Here is a 25,561-nt window from a genome sequence, read left to right on the forward strand (position 1 = left end):
ACACCATTTACATTAATTGAGTTATAGAGCATTTTGTGGTTGGCCTAGTCGATTATGATTTCTCAGAAATTGCTTTTTCATTTCACTATCAGTGCCGCATATTAACTCGGCTGACGTTTAATTTCAAGGTTCAACAATGCTTGTTCTGTACTTTTTTGCCTGTCTGCATGCATGGTCTTTCACTTTCACCGGCTCATCACCAGAGCATTCTCAGCTTGTGATCAGACTTGCGCGTCAAATACTGGAAGGGAAAAAAGCTGAGACCACTGCGTAATCACACACCCCAGCCAGTCAGAGCGCTCCTACGGAGTATCCACTAGGTCAAACCACACAGTTAAGCCGCGTTGCTACTAAGCGTTTTCGACATTCTCACAATGGCGAGGTAGTGGAAAGAATGGGTTGTCTACGCGTCTCTGGGCGAAGAAGAAACCATACATTTTGTTGAAGGTCGCAGTTTTTTGTCATCTATTGATAGCGACGGAATGCTTGCTGTTTAGAAGGGCCACATGAAGAGAGGAGTGTACGTTCAGGTGGTGGGTTTATGGAGACTGCTACGTATGCAGCAGCCAGCTTACATCGGGACCAAAAGCGGGTTGGATAAGAAAGAGGCTTTCCTACCATGAGAGCGAGCTAACCCCGTTTTTTATGACGAGGGAGAAACAATTGAACCAATATTGCTTTACAAAGACGCTGTGTTGGCAACAGTGAGAATAGGCTACGAGGCAAATCGGAGTTGGGTCAAGTTTTGGGGAATGGCAGGTCGAAGCCGAAGAGCATGGTTTAGTGTTCTGTTGGGGCTGGTTGTCGGGTTCACCCTGGCTTCCAGACTCATATTACCGAAGGCTACGGAGCTGAAGAAATCCGGTCAGAAACGCAAGGCGAACCCAGCCGGTTGCGGGTTGAACGGGGGTCTGAGGAGAGAATACGGTGGGGTGTTATGGCCCCCGCAAGATAACGGATTTTCGGCGACCGAGAAGCCAGTTCCGAGGTCCAACAATTTCCTTTACGTCGGCGTCATGACTGCCCAGAAGTACCTGAATAACCGCGCCATCGCGGCACATAGGTAAGTTATGTGTAGAAATGGAAGGAATGTTGCTTTTTCTTTTTAACAAGATACCATTTTCCGCTATTAGTTTTCTGTCCCCGGGTTTCTGTACGCGTCAGTTATTTTCATTCCTCTGCCCATTCTGAAATTGTCAGCCTACATTTTACATAGGCACTTAAAGATACATATTGTTGCTAGTTTTCTGCCAAATAGGGATACCGAATTTTAACAATGTTGCCTCTTAAGACTTATGCAAAATTGTTGTAAATGTAATCGATACAAATGTTGCTAGTCGCCATTTAACAGTGTATCAATGCCATGTGTGGCTGTGGCCTGTATTATGATAGTCCTTTTTCTTGTGAGGTATTAAACACCTCATGTTCTGTAAGCTGTCAAGACAAAACCTTGTTGGATATAATACTATAGATGATATACAGTCACTACAACTTGTCCTAAGTGACATTTAGAAGTATTTGTTACAGGGTCTATGTTATAACATGCTCTCAACATTCACACCCACATTTACCCTACAAAAATCATACTTCAATAGGCAAACTCGTCTGTTCAGTTTTTCAGGCCTTTGCCAACTCTGAACACATTCACTTCACAATTGAGCTGTATCATTCTGTGGTGATGGTTTTGCCATCAGATGAGCTGTATAGGCTCTTTGGTAGGCTAGTTTAATTTGATTGAGTAGGCAATGGCTCCATCCAAGATAACTCCAATTGTGAGGTGTTTCTGTAAGTGTTTCGTTGTAGACTAGCACTGGTGCTATTAGGATAGCTCTAAATGTAGAGATGTCTGTTTGGAAAGAGTGAATGTTAATGTCATTAGCCCTGAAATGTCTTTCATCTAGGCCCCACTGAAATGCAGTGAATGTGAAGGTTTTATGAAATGATGGGTTGGACCGAGAAGACAGCCTGCAGACTCAACAGTGCTATCTTTTCATGTGTCCAGTTATGTGGAAGATTCAATATAATTCAGGGGAAATGTGTTTGCACATCTGCAAAGACATCTGTATTCAATCAGATTAATTAGTAGAGTAGTTTATTTATTCTCCCTCGAATGTCCTTTAAATGGACCGATCATGGTGAACGTCTAGAGACCCGAGAAGGAGATATCTATCACAGTATTTTACATCCACTCCCATGTCTTTATTTTTGGGCCCAAAGTAAAGTCCCATTTAGTTTATTTTCAGTGCAGATGGTGGGAAAGCAGGCCTTCTTTTTACTGTCTCGGTTGTTAGTTAATTACTAGATTCCCCATTCAAATGCAGTTCTTTATCCTAATGAAACATTACTGGTGCTCAGTTGGGTATTTAGTAGGCTCAAGTCTGTGCGTGAACATCTTGTAAATACAGGTTATAACACATGTTATGCTGTGCTATTACATGACACTTATCCGTCTATTTGACATTTTAGTCATTTATTAGACTCTTTCAGTAGTGAGTACATAATACATTTTCATACTGGTCCCCCGTGGGAATCGAACCCACAACCCTGGCGTTGCAAGCGCCATGCTCTACCAACTGATCCACACGGGACCGTCTTTCTATGTCCTTCGTGGGCCCAGACTTGTGTGTGTGTTAGAAGTCTAACCCACTCTCCATCCTATAGAGTACCTGACCTCTGCCTGTGTCTCTCTCTGTAGAACGTGGGCTCAGACCATCCCGGGCCATGTGGAGTTCTTCTCCAGCGAGGGTTCGGACACCACCATTCCCATCCCCATCGTGGCGCTGCACAACGTGGACGACTCCTACCCACCGCAGAAGAAGTCCTTCATGATGCTCAAGTACATGCACGACCACTACCTGGACCAATATGAGTGGTTCATGCGGGCCGACGATGATGTGTACATCAAGAGCGAGCGCCTGGAGGGCTTCCTGCGCTCGCTCAACAGCAGCGAGGCCCTCTTCCTGGGCCAGACGGGCATGGGCGCCCGCGACGAGCTGGGCAAGCTGGCGCTGGAGCCCGGCGAGAACTTCTGCATGGGTGGCCCCGGCGTGATCATGAGCCGCGAGGTGCTGCGCCGGATGGTGCCCCACATCAGCCAGTGCCTGCAGGAGATGTACACCACGCACGAAGACGTTGAGGTGGGCCGCTGCGTGCGGAGGTTTGCCGGCGTGCAGTGCGTCTGGTCCTACGAGGTAAGAGCAAAGATGGCAGCTGGTCGTATTGTATACTGCAGTTAGTAGATCTATCACGGCTTTTGAAGGTTTATTTTTAATTGGTGTTATACAAGAGAAGGCTGGGTAGAAAACCATCTGAGATTGAGGATGTAGTCGGTAGAAGTGACCTTCAATGTCGTCCGTCTGAAGTGTACTAAAATGTGAGGAGGGGAATCGCCAACAAGACGCCTACCTTGGCTTGAAGTACTCTGTGAAGCGAAAGACATCATGAAGTGGATTTCCCACACACCACAGTAGTGTCAAGGCCATAAGTTGATAATCAGTAGACCTGGCACCTTCAGTAGACACTCCTTAGAGTATCTCCTGGCAGATTTAGTATTCAGATCTTATTCATGTGACCATATGATTGCTTGACAGATCAAAGAAAGGGGCAATTCCATGAAATGATTCTGAGACCAGGGCTCTAAAGTGCGACCATTTTGGTTGCATATGCTCCTGTAAATATGTTTCTGTGTGACCTGACATCTTATTTTGGGAGCACCAGTGCATCCAGGAGAAAAATGAGTCAGAGAATAATTGCTGTAATGATTAGGGTTTGCTGTACCGTCGTTCCCCAGTGACCTACTGTAGAGTAAAAACTGAGCACATATTCGTTACTGTCACGGCTGCTCCATTACAACAGAGAAAATGGACTGTTTCAAGCACAAACAGGTAAAAAGATATGACCCATACTACTGGCACAATATTTGTTTCTTCCTATCGTGAGATTGGTGGGCTGCGTTTTGCATTGATAAACCATGAATGTTTACACCTTGTTCAGTCATGTCACCTCATCATCTAGCTAACAACCTGGTTACTTCACCGTTCTATCCACTACACAGTAGAGGCACAGGAAACACCTGGTTACTTCACCGTTCTATCCACTACACAGTAGAGGCACAGGAAACACCTGGTTACTTCACCGTTCTATCCACTACACAGTAGAGGCACAGGAAACACCTGGTTACTTCACCGTTCTATCCACTACACAGTAGAGGCACAGGAAACACCTGGTTACTTCACCGTTCTATCCACTACACAGTAGAGGCACAGGAAACACCTGGTTACTTCACCGTTCTATCCACTACACAGTAGAGGCACAGGAAACACCTGGTTACTTCACCGTTCTATCCACTACACAGTAGAGGCACAGGAAACACCTGGTTACTTCACCGTTCTATCCACTACACAGTAGAGGCACAGGAAACACCTGGTTACTTCACCGTTCTATCCACTACACAGTAGAGGCACAGGAAACACCTGGTTACTTCACCGTTCTATCCACTACACAGTAGAGGCACAGGAAACACCTGGTTACTTCACCGTTCTATCCACTACACAGTAGAGGCACAGGAAACACCTGGTTACTTCACCGTTCTATCCACTACACAGTAGAGGCACAGGAAACACCTGGTTACTTCACCGTTCTATCCACTACACAGTAGAGGCACAGGAAACACCTGGTTACTTCACCGTTCTATCCACTACACAGTAGAGGCACAGGAAACACCTGGTTACTTCACCGTTCTATCCACTACACAGTAGAGGCACAGGAAACACCTGGTTACTTCACCGTTCTATCCACTACACAGTAGAGGCACAGGAAACACCTGGTTACTTCACCGTTCTATCCACTACACAGTAGAGGCACAGGAAACACCTGGTTACTTCACCGTTCTATCCACTACACAGTAGAGGCACAGGGAAAAGGAAAGGGCTTCTTCAGCAGGGCAGGGATCACACCAATGAGTGAATGACTGATCTCTTGCATGTCGTCACTCACAAACTTGACGCTCTTAAAGATACCCTGTACAATTCTAATGTTTTGCATCTCAATAGGTACACAATGTAGAAACCTAATTTTTCAATGGCAGGTTTTTGTTTCAACATTTTAGCTTTTTATAATAAACAAATGTCTTTACACTGTTAAATATTCATTTATATAGCACAACGTGTGCTTCATATATACTCTCAATCAATTGAAACTTTATTTTCTGGCCAAGCAATATTTTTTCCCCCGCTTATACTGCAATCAAAATTCCTTGTTTCAGACCTTTGCTTTCTAATGTGCGTTGTTTTAAACTCAACACCATTTAACAAGGTTCTGCAGGCGCAATTTAGACTATCAGAGATTATGGGTTGCAGCTTGGCTAAAGGTGTCCGTTTTCTGACTGACAGCCTTTGTTAGTGTGTTCATCTCACAGTAGCTGTGGAGCTTTCGTGCTGCTGTCCTCCTCACAAGCATTAGACAGAGATTAGAGAGGGCACTGTGTCAGACTCTTAATTCAACTGTCGATCAATTAATGTCTTTATTCATTAGGCCCACTTGATCTGACGTGTGTTTGTGCTTACGCCCCGGCGCCCCACTGGTCCTTTGATATCAAGGTTATTATGACCGAGTCACGTTGGCCTGTGTGTGTGTGTGTGTGTGTGTGTGTGTGTGTGTGTGTGTGTGTGTGTGTGTGTGTGTGTGTGTGTGTGTGTGTGTGTGTGTGTGTGTGTGTGTGTGTGTGTGTGTGTGTGTGTGTGTTTATTGACCAGTTTGTAAACCATAACAAGACATTTTCTGTTTACAGTTGTCCACTGGGTTCCTTTGCAAACTACCAGAAACAGTATGTTGTGTATTTTGGCAGCAGGCACAAGGCCGGGCACCCACCCACCATACGGTTGACTTGGCATTCTTCACTTCAGTTAGTCATTTAGCCATAAATCAAGTCAAGGGTTCCACAGTCACTGTTGAGACACGCAGCTAAATTCACATTTCCCCCATCCAAATAAATCTGCATATAATATCAGGCCTGTGAACAAATTTGTAAAACACAGCATCTGTTCAGTTTTTAAAGCTGCTAATTAATCTGGTTTGGCAGGTGGAATGAGACAGAGCTGACATGTCTGCTGTCTCATATACAGAGTTCAGTCCCAGCCACCTTTACGACAGGCCTGGGGCGACTTTTAAACAGCCATTTGATGTGAGTTTTAATTACAGCTTATCGTTATCTAGTTACAGAGAGCAGAGCCAAGCAACTGCATCATTAATATCAGTGAGAGTGTGTCTCTCTGTCTCTGTCCTCTTCCTCCTAAGTGTTTGTGTGTGTGTCTCTGTCTCTGTCCTCTTCCTTCTAAGTGTTTGTGTGTGTGTCTGGCTGTCCGTCCGTCCCTCTCTCCTCATCACATCTCCGTGGTGAATCTAAGTGACTGTTTAACATTACAATTGTCTGAAATCTCAGACAATTTCCATATTTTGATGATTCAGTACGTTGGTAGGAAAAGGAGAACTAGCTGGCATCACAGTGGAGGTCTTTACTACTAAAATCCCAATGAAAAGTTGCTTATGAAGATGTATCCCTTCAATAAGAGGCAGTTGTTTGTTCAGCCAAGCCATCGATAGTGTGTTTTGTGTTTTGTGGGAATGTCTGGACATTAGTCTATTTAATGTGGTGAAGGAAGAGAAAGCGGTGTGACCCAAACCAAGGCTTATTATTCATCTAGGAGTCCAGTCTTAGATGTGACACACACACACAAAGTTTCTCTTTGTGGCACTGCTAATAAAACAAATCCCACTAATTTGTCATCGGTGGTCTAACCTCTTCTTGTTTCTTTTGGTTGCTGTTTGGGGGGGAGGGAGGGGATGGATGCAAATAATCACATATGCTCATCATAGTGAACTATGGTCCTGAGTCATGTGATTGTGTCTGTATAGGCCCAGGTCTCACTCCCTGACCAAAGAAACATCTCTGGTTTCCTCAGTAATGCCTGCCTGTGGAGTTAGTTGCTATGGTAGCTGTGCATCCATGTCTCCCTTCACTACAAGCGAGTCAGTGTTGTTGAGAGTCATTATCCAAATGGTGTTTTAGAAGAGCCCTCCAGTGATTCAGAAAGAGCAGCAGAACAGCCGTCACTGGGCTTTGAGTCTATTGATCCTCTATCACAGCCACAGAACCCAGCGCTTTCTGTCAGACTAGCTGTTATCATCCACTACAAATATGTGACACCTGCTCCTCGAACATCTCATTCCAGAATCATGGGCATTAATATGGAGATGGTCCCCCCCCTCCCCTTTGCTGATATAACAGCCTCCACTTTTCTAGGAAGGCTTTCCACTAGATGTTGGAACATTGCTGCGGGGACTTGCTTCCATTCAGCCACGAGCATTAGTGAGGTTGGGCACTGGTGTTGGGCGATTAGGCCTGGCTCGCAGTCGGCGTTTCAATTCATCCCAAAGGGGTTTGATGGGGTTGAGGTCAGGGCTCTGTGCAGGCCAGTCAAGTTTTTCCACACCGATCTCGACACACCATTTCTGTATGAACCTTGCTTTGTGCACTGGGGCATTGCCATGCTTAAACTGGAAAGGGCCTTCCCCAAACTGTTGCCACAAAGTTGTAAACACAGAATCGTCTAGAATGTCATTGCTGTAGCATTAAGAGTTCCCTTCACTGGAACTAAGGGGCCTAGGGTTGTTGGTGACCATATTACTGCCACAACCGGCGGTCACGAGTCATGAAGGCAGTCAAATTCCACGTGACCAATTAGTCACAGTAGTTAGGCTTCTCCAAGCTCTGATGCTGCTGATGGTCATTAGTGGCCTACCAAACTTGCTAACTGCCTGGTACTCAGCACTCTATTGTACCTCTAATCACTCTGACATAAATGCAAATGTAATCGAAAATCTAATTATACTCTTCATTAGAGCCCATGAGCTCATGTTGTGCAAAATTTCTATAGGCTATGCAACTGTGTGACAAAACATTAAAAAGAGGAGGATCCCATCAGCTTTCTATAGGCTAGACCTACTATATTCTCAACTTTCCTAATATGAAGCACATTGCTTCTCTTTACAACAGGAGTATAGCCTACCTGGCTGGCATGAAAAGGAACCACAGGAAAAGCGTCCTCCATTCGCTATTTAAGAGCATAGATGACATTTATTTTCCCCTGCCTCTGTTTCCAGACAGGTGATAATAATGGTAATACTAATGGTCCATTTGAATCAAAACAGATTTCACATATTATTTAGTATATGTAAAGACAAGATTACATCAGGAATAGTCTGATGGGTGACAATATTAGCCTATCACTTGTGAATGATACATTATCACTTGTGAATGATATATTATCACTTGTGAATGATACATTATCACTTGTGAATGATATATTATCACTTGTGAATGATATATTATCACTTGTGAATGATGCCCAGTATAAGAAATAATGCCTTTTTTTGCGACTTTTTCTAATCATAGTCGCACACCTCATGTAGCCTAGCCCATATCCCTATATGTTTTTGATAAGGTTTGTAACTAAAGTGGCCAAATAACTAATTAAAATTAAGCACCTGAATCCACTTTACAAGGGGTGTAGATCCTAACTGGCATACAGAAGCAGTTTGGGGAAGATTATTTTCACCATAAAAATGCACCTTTATGTCTCTCAACCTTCGCCTCTCCCGAGTCCGTACGGGATTTGCAGTGATCAGACGAGACTTTAACTACCAATTGGAAACCAGGAAATTGGGGAGAAAAAGAGGTTAAAAAAACAACAACAAAAAAAGGAAAATGCACCTTTTATAATAAAAGCATTACATGCATAATTGCATTTGGGTCACTTTTGATAATGGTGTTTTCAGCTAATGAAACATTAGCGCTTATAGCCTACCACCATTGCTGCACTTATAATGTGAAGAAATAGCCTTATAGTTTATCAACATTTTAAGCTAAATGTTCTGATCTGCTGCGTCAGCCTCATTGCTTAAAAACGTGTTTTTGATGCTAGTGGTTGTATTAATTTGGGATCTATTGCATCCCACAACTGTCCCGGACTATGTTTGGAATATTTATTTCTCGCTCAGAATAGAATAGGTCGACTTTTGTACTATGGGGGATAGTAGATTGACATAGGCTAGTGCTTTTGCTGTTCATTAGGCCGACTCATCTTGTTGGCTGACATAAAGTAAATGTGGACAATTCTTCCAATATCTTCAATATGCACCTGGGAATTGGAAAAGGACGCGCGCAGTTGGGTCAAATTGTGATTGGTGTAGTGTGTACAGTCTGCACAAAACACAAAGCAGAGCTCATTACCTTTTTCAAATCATCATTAGAGTCATATCATGCAGCCTTACAATGTAATAAACATCAGAACATATAGCCCAACGTTTGTAGAACAACTAAAGTTACATTAATAACTCTAAATTAAGCATATAGGAATACCTATTTCTTTGTTAACCGCTCAACACAGAATAGCCGCATGTGCGCTCTCCCTCAAATCCTTTGGAGAAATTGTTTTATTTTATTCAGCTTTGTTCAGTTGTATTCTTCATACTATAAAATAGTGCCACGGAATTCTAAGCAAACCTTGTCTGCTAAATGAACTAATGTGGCCCACAGCCATTTGGGATGGCCAGATCAGGACCTAACATAAGGACAACTCAGAGTATGCTATTCTGTTCTTCTAAAATAGACTCCAGTTCAGCTGACGCTTGGCATTGCGCATGGTGATCTTAGGCTTGTGTGGGGCTGCTCAGCCTTGGAAACCCATTTCATGAAGCTCCTGAGTGTTGCAACCGAGGATAGACGATTTTACGTGCTACAAGCTTCAGCACTCGGCAGTCCCGTTTTGTGAGCTTGTGTGGCCTACCACTTTGCGGTTGAGCTGTTGTTGCTAATAAACTAATAAACTTCACAATAGCAGAAAAAAATGACTTGTTTGAAAGGTGGCATCCGATGACAGTGACACTTTGAAAGTCACTGAGCTCTTCAGTTCGGGCTATTCGACTACCAATGTTTGTCTATGGAGATTGCATGGCTGTGTGCTCGAATAGGTTAATTGGCCACAAAATCTAAATTTTGCAATGCCCATCTCAGTCTCCGGACTTGAACCCCATTGAAAACCTGTGGTTTAAATTGAAGAGGACAGTCCATAAGTGCAGATGAAGGATATCAAAGATCTGGAAGGATTCTGTATGGAGGAATGGTCTAAGATCCTTCCCAATGTGTTCTCCAACTCAAACATTTTAGAAATAGACTCAGCGCCGTAGTACTCGCAAGGTGAGGTATTGAAAACTCGGGTGTAAATAATTGACCCCTACCTTTTTTTTATTACTTGTTAAAGAATTGTATTAGTATTACATGTCATTTCCCCCCCAAATTTCTGCATACGGTCATTTTTGCACATCTTATAATAATCATTTTGGACCACACTATTTGGTTTGTGGCACATGCAAGGAGTTAACCCTGGTGTTACAAGCATTATGCTCCAATCAAATGCGCCATTGAAATGATGTTAGAAAGGTCAAAGGGGTGTCCTGCCGGGGGGGAGGGAGGGAGATTCTAACTTGAAGATCCACACCTTCCAAGTCTTCCATTGATGATATGACTGCATGATTTACACAATCTCACGTTAGGGCTCATTCCAGAGAAGCAGCAAGTGGGAGGGAAGGAAGGGCTCTTGGATTTCACAACATGTTTGTTGGTTCTTTAGTCTGTTTTTCTTTCGGAGCAGAACCAGTCATGTTCTCAAATACTGGTCAGAGTATTTCAAGGTAAGGCAGGATTTCTCCTCCTGCCAGATGAATCCACAGGAAGTCAAACGCCCACATCTGTACTTTACTGTACAATGCCTCGACATGCTCTCTCTCTCATACTGTCCCATGCTCTCTCTCTCTCATACTGTCCCATGCTCTCTCTCTCTCTCTCTCTCTCTCTCTCTCTCTCTCTCTCTCTCTCTCTCTCTCATACTGTCCCATGCTCTCTCTCTCTCTCTCTCATACTGTCCCATGCTCTCTCTCTCTCTCTCTCTCTCTCATACTGTCCCATGCTCTCTCTCTCTCATACTGTCCCATGCTCTCTCTCTCTCTCTCTCTCTCTCTCTCTCTCTCTCTCTCTCTCTCTCTCTCTCTCTCTCTCTCTCTCTCTCTCATACTGTCCCATGCTCTCTCTCTCTCATACTGTCCCATGCTCTCTCTCTCTCATACTGTCCCATGCTCTCTCTCTCTCATACTGTCCCATGCTCTCTCTCTCTCTCTCTCTCTCTCTCTCTCTCTCTCTCTCTCTCTCTCTCTCTCTCTCTCTCTCTCTCTCTCTCTCTCTCTCTCTCTCTCTCTCTCTCTCTCATACTGTCCCATGCTCTCTCTCTCTCATACTGTCCCATGCTCTCTCTCTCTCTCTCTCATACTGTCCCATGCTCCCTCTCTCTCTCTCATACTGTCCCATGCTCTCTCTCTCTCTCATACTGTCCCATGCTCTCTCTCTCTCTCTCATACTGTCCCATGCTCTCTCTCTCTCTCTCATACTGTCCCATGCTCTCTCTCTCTCTCTCATACTGTCCCATGCTCTCTCTCTCTCTCATACTGTCCCATGCTCTCTCTCTCTCTCATACTGTCCCATGCTCTCTCTCTCTCATACTGTCCCATGCTCTCTCTCTCTCATACTGTCCCATGCTCTCTCTCTCTCTCTCTCTCATACTGTCCCATGCTCTCTCTCTCTCTCTCTCTCATACTGTCCCATGCTCTCTCTCTCTCTCTCTCATACTGTCCCATGCTCTCTCTCTCTCTCTCATACTGTCCCATGCTCTCTCTCTCTCTCTCTCATACTGTCCCATGCTCTCTCTCTCTCTCTCTCATACTGTCCCATGCTCTCTCTCTCTCTCTCATACTGTCGCATGCTCTCTCTCTCTCTCTCATACTGTCGCATGCTCTCTCTCTCTCTCTCATCCTGTCTCATGCTCTCTCTCTCTCATACTGTCGCATGCTCTCTCTCTCTCTCTCATACTGTCGCATACTCTCTCTCTCTCTCATACTGTCGCATGCTCTCTCTCTCTCTCTCTCTCATACTGTCGCATGCTCTCTCTCTCTCTCTCTCATACTGTCGCATGCTCTCTCTCTCTCTCTCTCTCTCTCTCATACTGTCGCATGCTCTCTCTCTCTCTCTCATACTGTCGCATGCTCTCTCTCTCTCATACTGTCCCATGCTCTCTCTCTCTCTCCCATACTGTCCCATGCTCTCTCTCTCTCTCTCTCTCTCTCTCATACTGTTGCATGCTCTCTCTCTCTCTCTCATACTGTCCCATGCTCTCTCTCTCTCTCTCATACTGTCCCATGCTCTCTCTCTCTCTCTCTCTCTCTCATACTGTCGCATGCTCTCTCTCTCTCTCATACTGTCCATGCTCTCTCTCTCTCTCTCTCATACTGTCGCATGCTCTCTCTCTCTCTCTCTCTCTCATACTGTCGCATGCTCTCTCTCTCTCTCTCTCTCTCATACTGTCCCATGCTCTCTCTCTCTCTCTCTCTCATACTGTCCCATGCTCTCTCTCTCTCATACTGTCCCATGCTCTCTCTCTCTCTCTCTCTCATACTGTCGCATGCTCTCTCTCTCTCTCTCATACTGTCCCATGCTCTCTCTCTCTCTCTCTCACACTGTCGCATGCTCTCTCTCTCTCTCTCTCATACTGTCGCATGCTCTCTCTCTCTCTCTCTCTAATACTGTCGCATGCTCTCTCTCTCTCTCTCTCTCATACTGTCCCATGCTCTCTCTCTCTCTCTCTCTCATACTGTCGCATGCTCTCTCTCTCTCATACTGTCCCATGCTCTCTCTCTCTCTCTCATACTGTCCCATGCTCTCTCTCTCATACTGTCGCATGCTCTCTCTCTCTCATACTGTCCCATGCTCTCTCTCTCTCTCTCTCATACTGTCCCATGCTCTCTCTCTCATACTGTCGCATGCTCTCTCTCTCTCTCTCTCATACTGTCGCATGCTCTCTCTCTCTCATACTGTCGCATGCTCTCTCTCTCTCTCTCATACTGTCCCATGCTCTCTCTCTCTCTCTCTCTCTCTCTCTCTCATACTGTCCCATGCTCTCTCTCTCTCATACTGTCGCATGCTCTCTCTCTCTCTCTCATACTGTCCCATGCTCTCTCTCTCTCTCTCTCATACTGTCGCATGCTCTCTCTCTCTCTCTCTCTCATACTGTCGCATGCTCTCTCTCTCTCTCTCTCTCATACTGTCGCATGCTCTCTCTCTCTCTCTCTCTCTCTCATACTGTCCCATGCTCTCTCTCTCTCTCATACTGTCGCATGCTCTCTCTCTCTCATACTGTCCCATGCTCTCTCTCTCTCTCTCATACTGTCCCATGCTCTCTCTCTCATACTGTCGCATGCTCTCTCTCTCTCTCTCTCTCATACTGTCCCATGCTCTCTCTCTCTCTCTCTCATACTGTCCCATGCTCTCTCTCTCATACTGTCGCATGCTCTCTCTCTCTCTCTCATACTGTCGCATGCTCTCTCTCTCTCATACTGTCGCATGCTCTCTCTCTCTCTCTCATACTGTCCCATGCTCTCTCTCTCATACTGTCCCATGCTCTCTCTCTCTCTCTCTCATACTGTCCCATGCTCTCTCTCTCTCTCTCATACTGTCGCATGCTCTCTCTCTCTCTCTCATACTGTCCCATGCTCTCTCTCTCTCTCTCTCTCATACTGTCGCATGCTCTCTCTCTCTCTCTCATACTGTCGCATGCTCTCTCTCTCTCTCTCTCTCTCTCTCTCTCTCATACTGTCCCATGCTCTCTCTCTCTCTCTCTCTCTCTCTCATACTGTCGCATGCTCTCTCTCTCTCTCTCATACTGTCCCATGCTCTCTCTCTCTCTCTCTCATACTGTCGCATGCTCTCTCTCTCTCATACTGTCGCATGCTCTCTCTCTCTCTCTCATACTGTCCCATGCTCTCTCTCTCTCTCTCTCTCTCTCATACTGTCGCATGCTCTCTCTCTCTCATACTGTCGCATGCTCTCTCTCTCTCTCTCATACTGTCTCATGCTCTCTCTCTCTCTCATACTGTCGCATGCTCTCTCTCTCTCTCTCATACTGTCGCATGCTCTCTCTCTCTCTCTCATACTGTCCCATGCTCTCTCTCTCTCTCTCTCTCTCATACTGTCGCATGCTCTCTCTCTCTCTCTCTCATACTGTCGCATGCTCTCTCTCTCTCTCTCATACTGTCCCATGCTCTCTCTCTCTCTCTCTCATACTGTCGCATGCTCTCTCTCTCTCTCTCATACTGTCCCATGCTCTCTCTCTCTCTCTCTCTCATACTGTCGCATGCTCTCTCTCTCTCTCTCATACTGTCCCATGCTCTCTCTCTCTCTCTCTCTCATACTGTCCCATGCTCTCTCTCTCTCTCTCATACTGTCCCATGCTCTCTCTCTCTCTCTCTCTCATACTGTCGCATGCTCTCTCTCTCTCTCTCTCTCATACTGTCGCATGCTCTCTCTCTCTCTCTCTCTCTCTCTCTCTCTCATACTGTCGCATGCTCTCTCTCTCTCTCTCTCTCTCTCTCTCATACTGTCGCATGCTCTCTCTCTCTCTCTCTCTCTCATACTGTCGCATGCTCTCTCTCTCATACTGTCGCATGCTCTCTCTCTCTCTCTCATACTGTCGCATGCTCTCTCTCTCTCTCTCATACTGTCCCATGCTCTCTCTCTCTCTCTCATACTGTCGCATGCTCTCTCTCTCTCTCTCATACTGTCGCATGCTCTCTCTCTCTCTCTCATCCTGTCGCATGCTCTCTCTCTCTCTCTCATACTGTCGCATGCTCTCTCTCTCTCTCTCATACTGTCCCATGCTCTCTCTCTCTCTCTCATACTGTCCCATGCTCTCTCTCTCTCTCTCATACTGTCGCATGCTCTCTCTCTCTCTCTCATACTGTCGCATGCTCTCTCTCTCTCTCATCCTGTCGCATGCTCTCTCTCTCTCATACTGTCCCATGCTCTCTCTCTCTCTCTCATACTGTCCCATGCTCTCTCTCTCTCTCTCTCATACTGTCCCATGCTCTCTCTCTCTCTCTCATACTGTCCCATGCTTTCTCTCTCTCTCATACTGTCCCATGCTCGCTCTCTCTCATACTGTCCCATGCTCTCTTTAGCTCGCTCTGTATCATATAGTACCAACTCAAATACCCAGCAAGTCTTCAACAATCTCCCTTTTTCTCACTCTCCTTCTGGCCTCTTTCTCCTTCTATGTTGCTTGTCTCTCTCTGCCTCTTCCTAACTCTCCATCTTTCTCAATTGAATTTCAATTCCATTTCAATTTAAGGGCTTTTTTGGCATGGGAAACATGTTAACATTGCCAAATCAAGTGAAGTAGATAATAAACAATAAAAATGAACAGTAAACATTACACTCACGATAGTTCCAAAATAATAAAGACATTTCAAATGTGTTGTACAGTGTTGTAACGATGTGCATATAGTAAATACAAAAGGGGAAAATAAATAAACACATGGTTTGTATTTACAATGGTATCTTTTCTTGTGGCAACAGATCTGTGATATCTCTCTCACACTGGTCTTTGAGACCTAGCCTATAGCATCTCTATTTAGTTGTCTTCACAGGCTCAAGTTATTGCAAGGGGTTTTTCACACAACAAATGACTGCCACGAGCAGCCTGCCTAAAGTCTAATCATATCACTGCTAAAAGAGGAATGGCAGTTCCAGCTGTAACCAACATGATCTTCCATCCTATCACTTGACTTAATCACTTTCTGGTGAGTGTCATGAGTTCAGAAGGTCGACCGGGCCAAATGCCATAAGACAATGCCACGCCCTGTGAGTAGAGTCAATCACATGTTGTACGTCTGCTTTAGGTTGATTTGATTTGGCCACTTTAGCCAGTTAGCCTACGCTAAGGTCCCTATTCATGTCTTCAGTGGCATGCCTTCTATAAGACAGAGCGTTTTTAGGGTTGCTAGTCTAATGGATATCTGTAGGTAGGGTCTTCACAGCGTGGCACAATCTGAAGAGCTCCTGCTAGTATGTATCACTGCTCACCTCTTGGGCCATGTTCAGTTGGGCAAACTGTAGCAAAAATGAAACTATTTTTAATTGAGAAGCCATTCCACTTCAAACCGTTTTCTCCCTAGTGAACATCACACTGGCTTCTGTGGATTTCTCTAGAAGCACGTGTGAGCTGTGAAGTGGATCAAGCGTCCTAGTATGGTAAGCGTCCTCTCAGACAGAGGGTTTCATCGTACTGTGTAGGAGGCTTAGCCTGGTGTCCCAGATCAGTTTCTGTTGTATAGGCTAGCCAACTCCTTGTCAGTGACAGTTGTAAAGCCTCTCTCTCTCCTCCTCTATCTCCGTCTCTCTATCCCTCTGGGTTTTTTCTCTCAGACGGCAGGGAATGTGGCGAACCTTGTGTATTTCTAGACATCCTGTGGCTGCTGGTGTATGTGTTCTCTCTTTTCAGTGCTGCATCGCACCACGCTAAACTTAGACCCCAAACAAGCAAATAAATGTTTACAGAAATAAACACAAACAGTGGCAAAAAGAGATGAATTTTGCATGAATTACAGTGGGGTTTCTCGACATAAAATGCACCCTCTGTCTAGCTTCAGGAGATGCTAATGATAAGCATGGCAGTGACATGACTACTTTTGGGAGAAAATTACTTAGAATTAGATTTTATCTGCTTTAGTGAATCAAGTCTCTGTCTGTCTGAGGGCTCTTGGTCTGACTGTGTCTGTCTGTCTGTCTGTCTGAGGGTTGTTGGTCTGGCTGTCTGTCTGTCTGAGGGCTGTTGGTCTGTCTGTCTGAGGGCTGTTGGTAGGGCTGCAGCTGAAGGATCTAGGCTGTGCCGTGTGTAGAGAGAGAGAGAGAGAGAGAGAGAATTACACTGTCATTTGTTTGGAGACGTGTGCTGGGTGTTTCTTGTTTTATACTCTCCTGTGTACATGAGCACTCTCAGCAGTCCCCTTACTCTCGCTCTCTCGCATTTAAACTAAGACTTGGTTTACATTAGGATGCATTTGAGCACTGTGTTGTTGAAGAAAACCGTCAGTGATTGTAAACCGTCACCCATTATTATGAAGCCTTGAGAGTCCTTCTTTAGAATAGTCTGTTGTAACCATATGGTTGTTGACCTCTGGACTTCCTCTCTGCCTCTTGTTGTACAATTGTCATTCACATTTTTGCGCAGGCCTAAATCATGCATCGGGAGATGCAAGATTTATGGGAAAATGGGAGTGGGCCTTGTCCAACCACAGTCAGTCAATCACTCAAAATGGGAACTGATCTCCTGTGTGTTAAGAGAACAGCTCTGTGTGTATCCAGTAAGTGAATTCCCATCCCTTGTGTCAGCAGTAGCAGCTTTCCTGTCATGCCAACAGAGAAACCTGCTAGAACAGGGCTAATGGGAATCACAAGCATCCCCTGCTGCGTGGTATGAACCCACCGTTTTAATCCTAATTTCTCCTGAGTGGCCTGCCATCCTCGGGGTCCTGCCTGCCTTCCTCGGGGTCCTGCCTGCCTTCCTCTGGGTCCTGCCTGCCTTTCTCGTGGTCCTGCCTGCCTTCCTCGGGGTCCTGCCTGCCTTTCTCGTGGTCCTGCTTGCCTTTCTCAGGGTCCTGCCTGCATTCCTCAGGGTCCTGCCTGCCTTCCTCAGGGTCCTGCCTGCCATCCTCGGGGTCCTGCCTGCCATCCTCGGGGTCCTGCCTGCCATCCTCGGGGTCCTGCCTGCCATCCTCGGGGTCCTGCCTGCCATCCTCGGGGTCCTCCCTGCCTTCCTCGGGGTCCTGCCTGCCTTCCTCGGGGTCCTGCCTGCCATCCTCGGGGTCCTGCCTGCCTTCCTCGGGGTCCTGCCTGCCTTTCTCGTGGTCCTGCCTGCCTTTCTCGGGGTCCTGCCTGCATTCCTCAGGGTCCTGCCTGCCTTCCTCGGGGTCCTGCCTGCCATCCTCGGGGTCCTGCCTGCCATCCTCGGGGTCCTGCCTGCCATCCTCGGGGTCCTGCCTGCCATCCTCGGGGTCCTGCCTGCCTTCCTCGGGGTCCTGCCTGCCTTCCTCGGGGTCCTGCCTGCCATCCTCAGGGTCCTGCCTGCCTTCCTCTGGGTCCTGCCTGCTCCCATACACTAGTGTATGTGCCTGAACCCTTAGGAACAAGAGAGCCCCTGTACTGGGCTCTAGTAGGTCTTTTCTTCAGGCCCCATTACTGCCGTTCCCCCTACCTTACCTCAATTCAATTTGTCCTTATTAATATGTCACTTTGTTCACGCCGTGTTGCACACGGTTCAGGTTTAATCTGGTAAATGTGGTGGTTAGGGACGCTTTTCCTCTTCCTGTCAGAGGTAGATGTGGAGGGATGGAAAGTAAAAGCTGATTGGCCGTATGCACGCACACACACACACACACACACAGAGCTGTCACTCTCTCTGGTTTTCTTTCTCACGTCTCTGAGCCCATGTAATGAATAGGCCTTCAAACAACAAAGAAGGTAATGGTTGGACTTCTTAATGTAGTCAGCCACTTTAAAGCTGCGACCATGTTTACTGATTCAACTGAAATGGTGTGGCTGTCACAGGAAACCAAAGTCCTCAATTACGTGTGTTTTTCAGGACCAGGAGTTGGAGCTTTAAGCCAGACGTGACTAAGGACAGGTCATGTGACTCAGGAAGAGTGTTTGGGTAGCAGCCTGTCTGAACTGCTTGTATTTCAGGCCTGTGGATCCGGTCCCCTTGTCCCCAGCATCAGCCTCTGGGAGATGATCACCTTGTACAGCACAGCGATACATCATGCATCACAATGAAACATGCAGCACAACAGCAGACAAGGCGCGTGTAGCTTCACAAGGCCCCAACCATCTGCATAAATGAACACGGACATGGCCTTCCCTGCTATGTCAGTACTAGAGGAAACCCAGACTCCTCAGACCAGCCGACGCTGTGGAGACGAAAGCGTGTCATTAGCCCCTCTGTCTTACTGCCTTACCCTGTGTGCTCGGCTGATCCAGTACGAGGAATTATTGTGTCGACAAGGTGTCACATTCTCCCCCTGCCTCCAGGGCTCAGAGAACAGAGCCGGGGTTAACTCAGGAGCTCCGAGAACAGGGCCGGGGTTAACTCAGGAGCTCCGAGAACAGGGCCGGGGTTAACTCAGGAGCTCCGAGAACAGGGCCGGGGTTAACTCAGGAGCTCCGAGAACAGGGCCGGGGTTAACTCAGGAGCTCCGAGAACAGGGCCGGGGTTAACTCAGGAGCTCCGAGAACAGGGCCGGGGTTAACTCAGGAGCTCCGAGAACAGGGCCGGGGTTAACTCAGGAGCTCCGAGAACAGGGCCGGGGTTAACTCAGGAGCTCCGAGAACAGGGCCGGGGTTAACTCAGGCGCTCTGAGAACAGAGCCGGGGTTAACTCAGGAGCTCCGAGAACAGGGCCGGGGTTAACTCAGGAGCTCCGAGAACAGGGCCGGGGTTAACTCAGGCGCTCTGAGAACAGAGCCGGGGTTAACTCAGGCGCTCTGAGAACAGAGCCGGGGTTAACTCAGGCGCTCCGAGTACAGAGCCCCCCCACAGGGGCCCTCTGTACCATGCAGACAAAGAGAGATGGTATGGCCCAGCCACACGGCCTGGAGGCTGGTTGAAGTGAATAAGGCTTGCCAGATGCGTTGATAGTAACTACAGGTGGACAGCCATGCTAACTGGTGCTGTGATGCGCTAACTGGTGCTGTGCTAACTAGCCCTGTGCTAACTAGCCCTGTGCTAACTAGCTCTGTGCTAAATTGGCTCTGTGTTAAACAGGCACTTTTGGCAAACCAGCTCTGTGCTAGCTATGTATTAACTAAGCTAACTAGCTCTAACTTAACTAGATTTGTGCTAACTAGCTCTGTGGCACAGATCATGCACATCAAAAGCAGTGCTTAGGTAGCACAGAGCTAGTTAGCGCAGAGGTAGTTAGCTAGCCGCGCTGCTCTGCTGCAGCCGTACGATCTGTTCTGGCTGTCACAGGGCCAAGAGGAGATATTATCTCTGCAATCAGTGATTTCTCTCACACCCTCTGGGTTTTGTTCAGGGACGGCGTTAGCCGCTGCAGAGCTAACTGGCTGCGGCGATGCTGTTCAGGCGTATGATCTGAGGAGATGTTATCAGAAAGCAGCATCACTTAGCCTATCAAACACCCCACTGGTTTATCTGAGGTGAGCAGAAGTTTTCTCACTGCTGGATCTTCTGATGTCCTCTTTCCACAGTCTCAGTGGTAGTTCAGCTATTAGGCTACTTGATTTCCTGTTTGTCTGAATCGACTTGACTGAATGATCGCTGTCTCTGTGGTTAGGCTAGTTGTTATCGTTAAGGTCATCATTAGGTTTCTTTGTCACTTAACTTCTGACTTGCCTAGTTAAATAAAGGTTAAATAAAACATTTATAAAAATGTATTTACCAAAATAAGTTTGGTAACGCTGGAAGGCAATTGAAACTCAATTCATGAATTGAGAATCCCTCATGGAAAGCATAGTCAATAGCGCTTTTCAATTCATTTCCTGAATGGACTTAATTGAAATGGAATTGGTCCAGGTTAAGATATACCTTGGTGCTACACAATTGCCCAATTGTACCCACTAATCGCCCAAGCGATTAGTCTTTTGTCGTGTCAACAATGGTTCTGCTTTAGCCTGTTTTGTCATGTAACTCTTGCTAAGTCATGTATTGACTTGAAAAATGAACAGTAAACATTACACTTATAAAAGTTCTATCTTTCTCTCTCTGTCCACTTCTGCCTCTCTCCTTTCTCTCTCTGTCCACTTCTGCCTCTCTCCTCTCTCTGTCCACTTCTGCCTCTCTCCTTTCTCTCTCTGTCCACTTCTGCCTCTCTCCTCTCTCTGTCCACTTCTGCCTCTCTCCTTTCTCTCTCTGTCTACTTCTGCCTCTCTCCTTTCTCTCTCTGTCCACTTCTGCCTCTCTCCTTTCTCTCTCTGTCCACTTCTGCCTCTCTCCTCTCTCTGTCCACTTCTGCCTCTCTCCTTTCTCTCTCTGTCCACTTCTGCCTCTCTCCTCTCTCTGTCCACTTCTGCCTCTCTCCTTTCTCTCTCTGTCCACTTCTGCCTCTCTCCTTTCTCTCTCTGTCCACTTCTGCCTCTCTCCTTTCTCTCTCTGTCTACTTCTGCCTCTCTCCTTTCTCTCTCTGTCCACTTCTGCCTCTCTCCTTTCTCTCTCTGTCCACTTCTGCCTCTCTCCTTTCTCTCTCTGACAACTTCTGCCTCTCTCCTTTCTCTCTCTGTCCACTTCTGCCTCTCTCCTTTCTCTCTCTGACAACTTCTGCCTCTCTCATTTCTCTCTCTGTCCACTTCTGCCTCTCTCCTTTCTCTCTCTGTCCACTTCTGCCTCTCTCCTTTCTCTCTCTGTCCACTTCTGCCTCTCTCCTTTCTCTCTCTTCTGCCTCTCTCCTTTCTCTCTCTGTCTACTTCTGCCTCTCTCCTTTCTCTCTCTGTCCACTTCTGCCTCTCTCCTTTCTCTCTCTGTCTACTTCTGCCTCTCTCCTTTCTCTCTCTGTCCACTTCTGCCTCTCTCCTTTCTCTCTCTGTCCACTTCTGCCTCTCTCCTTTCTCTCTCTGTCCACTTCTGCCTCTCTCCTTTCTCTCTCTGTCCACTTCTGCCTCTCTCCTTTCTCTCTCTGTCCACTTCTGCCTCTCTCCTTTCTCTCTCTGTCCACTTCTGCCTCTCTCCTTTCTCTCTCTGTCCACTTCTGCCTCTCTCCTTTCTCTCCCTTCTGCCTCTCTCCTTTCTCTCTCTTCTGCACCCCCTCTCTCTGCCCTCTTTCTTTGTCTATCTGGCAGTTTGACACAGTCTGACAGGAAGTTGATTAGCTTGTCTGTTTGACGTGTCACTTCCACCACAGCCTTATCAAGTGAAACCATTAGAGTAAGAGGCCTTTCCTGTTTAGGTTCTTGTCATATATATTTTTTTCTTCCAGTGAAGGGTGATTAGCCCTTCAGCTGGTCTTTGGCTATGAGTCAGTGGGTGTTTACACAAATCATTCTGTTTACCATGGCTACTCAGTACTGTCACTGTCTGATATCACCATCAACAGATGAATGATGTTAGTGTTTTTTTGTGATTTCACAACTTTTCCTTTCTACAAACTAATTCATGAATCACCCACTTCTAACAGAGACAGATGAAGTACATTGTTGGTGTGTGTGTGTGTGTGTGTGTGTGTGTGTGTGTGTGTGTGTGTGTGTGTGTGTTGGGCACAGTCTTGACTGAATGAATGCACACGACCTTGACTCCCACGTCTCATTAGGAATGGGAAAGTTGTCATCGCAAAGACTCTTCACCTCTCTCTCCCCCGCTATCTCTCTACCTCTCCAGTCTCCTCTTCCTGCCTCACCCCATCTTTTTTACCAGTGTCTGTCTGTCTATCTCTCTGTTTCTCAGATGACAGGTCTCTCTCTGATCCTCCTGGGGGCACCTGTAATGTAAGGTGAAGTGAAGGGGCTGGCCATGCTTAAAGGAAAATTCCACTCAAACTCCAAATCTCTTGGAATTTATTTTGTTAGTCTACTGTTTATACCGTCATGTTTTTCATGTCAGCAATCAAGTTTTCAAGATCAAGAACTTTCCAAATACAGAAAGTGTCACAGTATGATGCGTGTGTGAGTGTTCTGACATCTCTGTCTCCCCCCTCCCCCGCCACGCCCTGTCTGTCTGTCTGTCTGTGTCTACCCCTGTCTGTGCCCCTGTCTGTGCCCATGTCTGTCTGTGTCTATCCCTGTCTGTGTCTGTGTCTATCCCTGTCTGTGTCTGTCTGTGTCTGTCCGTGTCCCTGGCTGTGTCCCTGTCCGTGTCCCTGTCCCAAATGTTTCATGTTTGACACAATTAGGGTTACGTCCCAAATGGCACCCTAGTCCCTATATAATGTATCATATTTGACCAGGGCACATAGGGATAGTGTTTCTAATAGGGGGCCGTTAAGTACACACTAGAATATAACCTGTGTAGATAGTGGTCATTTTAACCACGTACCACTAGTCCTAACTTGTCTGAAACTTCCGGCACTTCCTGCTTCTCACAGAGAAAACATAGTCCGTGTGGGTCTGTGTAAAGTACTGCAGGAATAATACAACAGCACATACCCCCCGCTCTGCTAGAGTTTGGGAGAGATATCCATCCTGATTGGGTAGCTATAAATAGATTGGTGACATTGATTTGTTGTGGACAGTGGAAAGTGAGGCGGTGGTGGTGATTGATTGAATGCAGACTGGCCTCTTTAATGCGCTATATGAAGTGGTTTATTAGATCAGAGGCTCTGTTCTGACGTGTCCTGTTTTATTACGTGGGCTGGCTGCTTCCTGTGACTAAGAACTCTATTCAGTCCGTATTGCAGAAGGTCAGCGTTACAGCGTGATCCACATTTGAAGGCAATGTTCCCGCGGAGACTACATTCACGGTAAACTCTGCATACTGTATGTCGGCTCAATCGGAAATGATCTTAAAATGTATATTGCACAATCTGTAACGCTGAAGCAATACAGTTTGACTAGTGGGGGGTTAGCCATCCAGCCAGTCACAGCTCCCCCCTACAACCTGGTTAATCTATCCCTGTCCCTGTTCAGGTGACCATGGCTGTTGAGGTACCTGTGTCTGTCCTGCCTGTTTTCATTCTTTCTGCTTGAGAAACTGACCACAAACAGCCTGACAGTCTGAGCTGCTGCCCCGTTTCACATCACTGACGACGGTCCGACACTCTGCTGCTGGGGCAGTCCATATATTTTCACTACATAAAGCTCTTTTACCACGACGTGGTTTGTCGTGGTCAAGCGGCATGTGAAAGTAGTGCCTCTAGAACAGGGGTAGACAACTCCAGTCCTCCAGGGTCTGATTGGTGTCACACTTTTCTCCATCCCTAACAAACACAGCTGATTAATCACATGTCATTCTAAACTGAAGATCATGATTAGGGGATTATTGGAGTCAGGTGTGTTAGGTGGGGCTGGGGCAAAACTGTGACACCAATCAGGCCCTGAGGACTGGAGTTGCCCACCCCTGTTCTAGAACAACCAAATGGATCAGGTCCAGAGCCTAACAGGAGCTGGAGACGCAGTATTTGAATTGGCAATAGTTGTGGCATCAGCCATAGCAACCAAGTCTATCAATATCCCCTGCATCTGTGGAGCCACAGGAGCTCTGTTGATTTCCTCTGTCAGCCCAGTCGCAGCCCCAGCTCCAGTTCACCAGCCCCCTGTCTTCCAAACCTGCAAGCCCAGCCTCAGCCTCCTTGGGCACATTGTCCAACCAGCATGCCCTGCAGCCAGTTCCAGCCTCATCCTCAGCCCAAAGCCAGTTCCACCCACCCTGCAAGCCCAGCCTCAGCCTCCTTGGACACATTGTCCAACCAGCATGCCCTGCAGCCAGTTCCAGCCTCATCCTCAGCCCAAAGCCAGTTCCACCCACCCTGCAAGCCCTGGCCTCCCTCCTTGTGCACGTCCAACCAACATGGCCTCCATTCAGTCCCAGCTTCAGCCCTAGCCCCTATCCAGTCAAAGCCTCCTCTCTCCTGCACCGCCACGGTGCCCTGCAGGGCCCTCCACCGGCCTGCCAACTTATTCGTCTTGGTTTCCTTATTCTCCGTTGGCTTTATTCCCCTCTTTAATTGTCTCCTCCCTCGCCCGCCCTGCCAGGAATCGTTTAGCAGGCGGCGGCCAGGAGCTTTCTTCCTCCTCCTCTTCCTCCCCCTCCCCTCCCTTTCCTTTCCTTCCACCCTTGCTCAGTCTCAGTCCTCTCCTCTCTCTGTCTGACAGCCTGGACAGTGCTGGCAGACGTCTTGTCCTCTCCCTTCCCTGTACATTCTTCCCTCATGTCTCTCTCTGTCCTATTCTAACCATAATGCCCTTCTCAGCCTTTTCTCTCTTCTGTCTTTACTTCTGTCCATCTTCCTTGTCAACACTTGGACACTCCTCCTCTTCTGTCTGTCTGCCTGGTTAGCACTGGGACACTCCTCTCCTCTTCTGTCTGTCTGCCTGGTTAGCACTGGGACAGTCCTCTTCTGTCTGTCTGCCTGGTCAGCGCTGGGACACTCCTCTCCTCTTCCTTCTTCCCTCTCTTCTCTCCTTCTCTGCTCAGTAGCCCACCACCGCTTCTCTCCACGCAGTCTGTCTGTCTGGCGGGGCAGTGTTGGCATCCGCTGGCTATCCTTCCTCTCTGTGCCAGTGTAGTCCTCGTCATGCTCCTCGTCAGTGCAGTCCTCTGTGCCAGTGTAGTCCTCGTCATGCTCCTGGTGTCTGTCTCCATCCAGCCTTCCCTCTTTTCTTCTTTATCCTTTTAGGTTCATTCAGTTCATGCATTTCTCAGTCTACGTTTTTGAAGCCTAGATCCTTCCTGTCCCTGCACTGTTGTGTGTGTTGTCAGGCCATGTGTCACTCACTTTGTCTGTACTGTATTGACGTTCCTGCTGCTAGTACATTGCTCTTGTATTGTAGGCTAGTCTCTCATGTAATATTATCTCATTTCTCTTTCAACAAACTATATGCACTAACGAGCAACACTCCTTTGGTGCATGAACAATAATCTGCCCATTCCATGCAAGGCATGGTTCCCTTTCAACGATGAATA

General features: G+C 47.0%; 1 protein-coding gene across 1 annotated transcript; it reads left to right on the plus strand.

Moving 5' to 3' along the window:
* The first annotated feature begins 383 nt into the window (after positions 1–383).
* On the plus strand, positions 384–16,460 carry chsy3 (chondroitin sulfate synthase 3). The gene is made up of 3 exons (XM_039000356.1): positions 384–1,063; positions 2,696–3,191; positions 16,440–16,460. Exons 1-3 carry the CDS (start codon positions 753–755, stop codon positions 16,458–16,460), a joined length of 828 nt encoding a protein of 275 aa, XP_038856284.1. The 5' UTR covers positions 384–752.
* Positions 16,461–25,561: the final 9,101 nt, after the last annotated feature.

This window comes from Salvelinus namaycush, chromosome 1 (assembly GCF_016432855.1).
Source record: "Salvelinus namaycush isolate Seneca chromosome 1, SaNama_1.0, whole genome shotgun sequence".
In the NCBI taxonomy this organism is placed as follows: Eukaryota; Metazoa; Chordata; class Actinopteri; order Salmoniformes; family Salmonidae; genus Salvelinus; species Salvelinus namaycush.

Bases quoted from the DNA above. Each gene is read 5' to 3' on its own strand.
- chsy3 (XM_039000356.1), top strand. From the start codon at position 753: ATGGCAGGTCGAAGCCGAAGAGCATGGTTTAGTGTTCTGTTGGGGCTG. The intron at 1,064-2,695 runs GTAAGTTATGTG...CTCTCTCTGTAG, and splicing joins CGCGCCATCGCGGCACATAG to AACGTGGGCTCAGACCATCC. The intron at 3,192-16,439 runs GTAAGAGCAAAG...CTCTCTTTTCAG, and splicing joins AGTGCGTCTGGTCCTACGAG to TGCTGCATCGCACCACGCTA.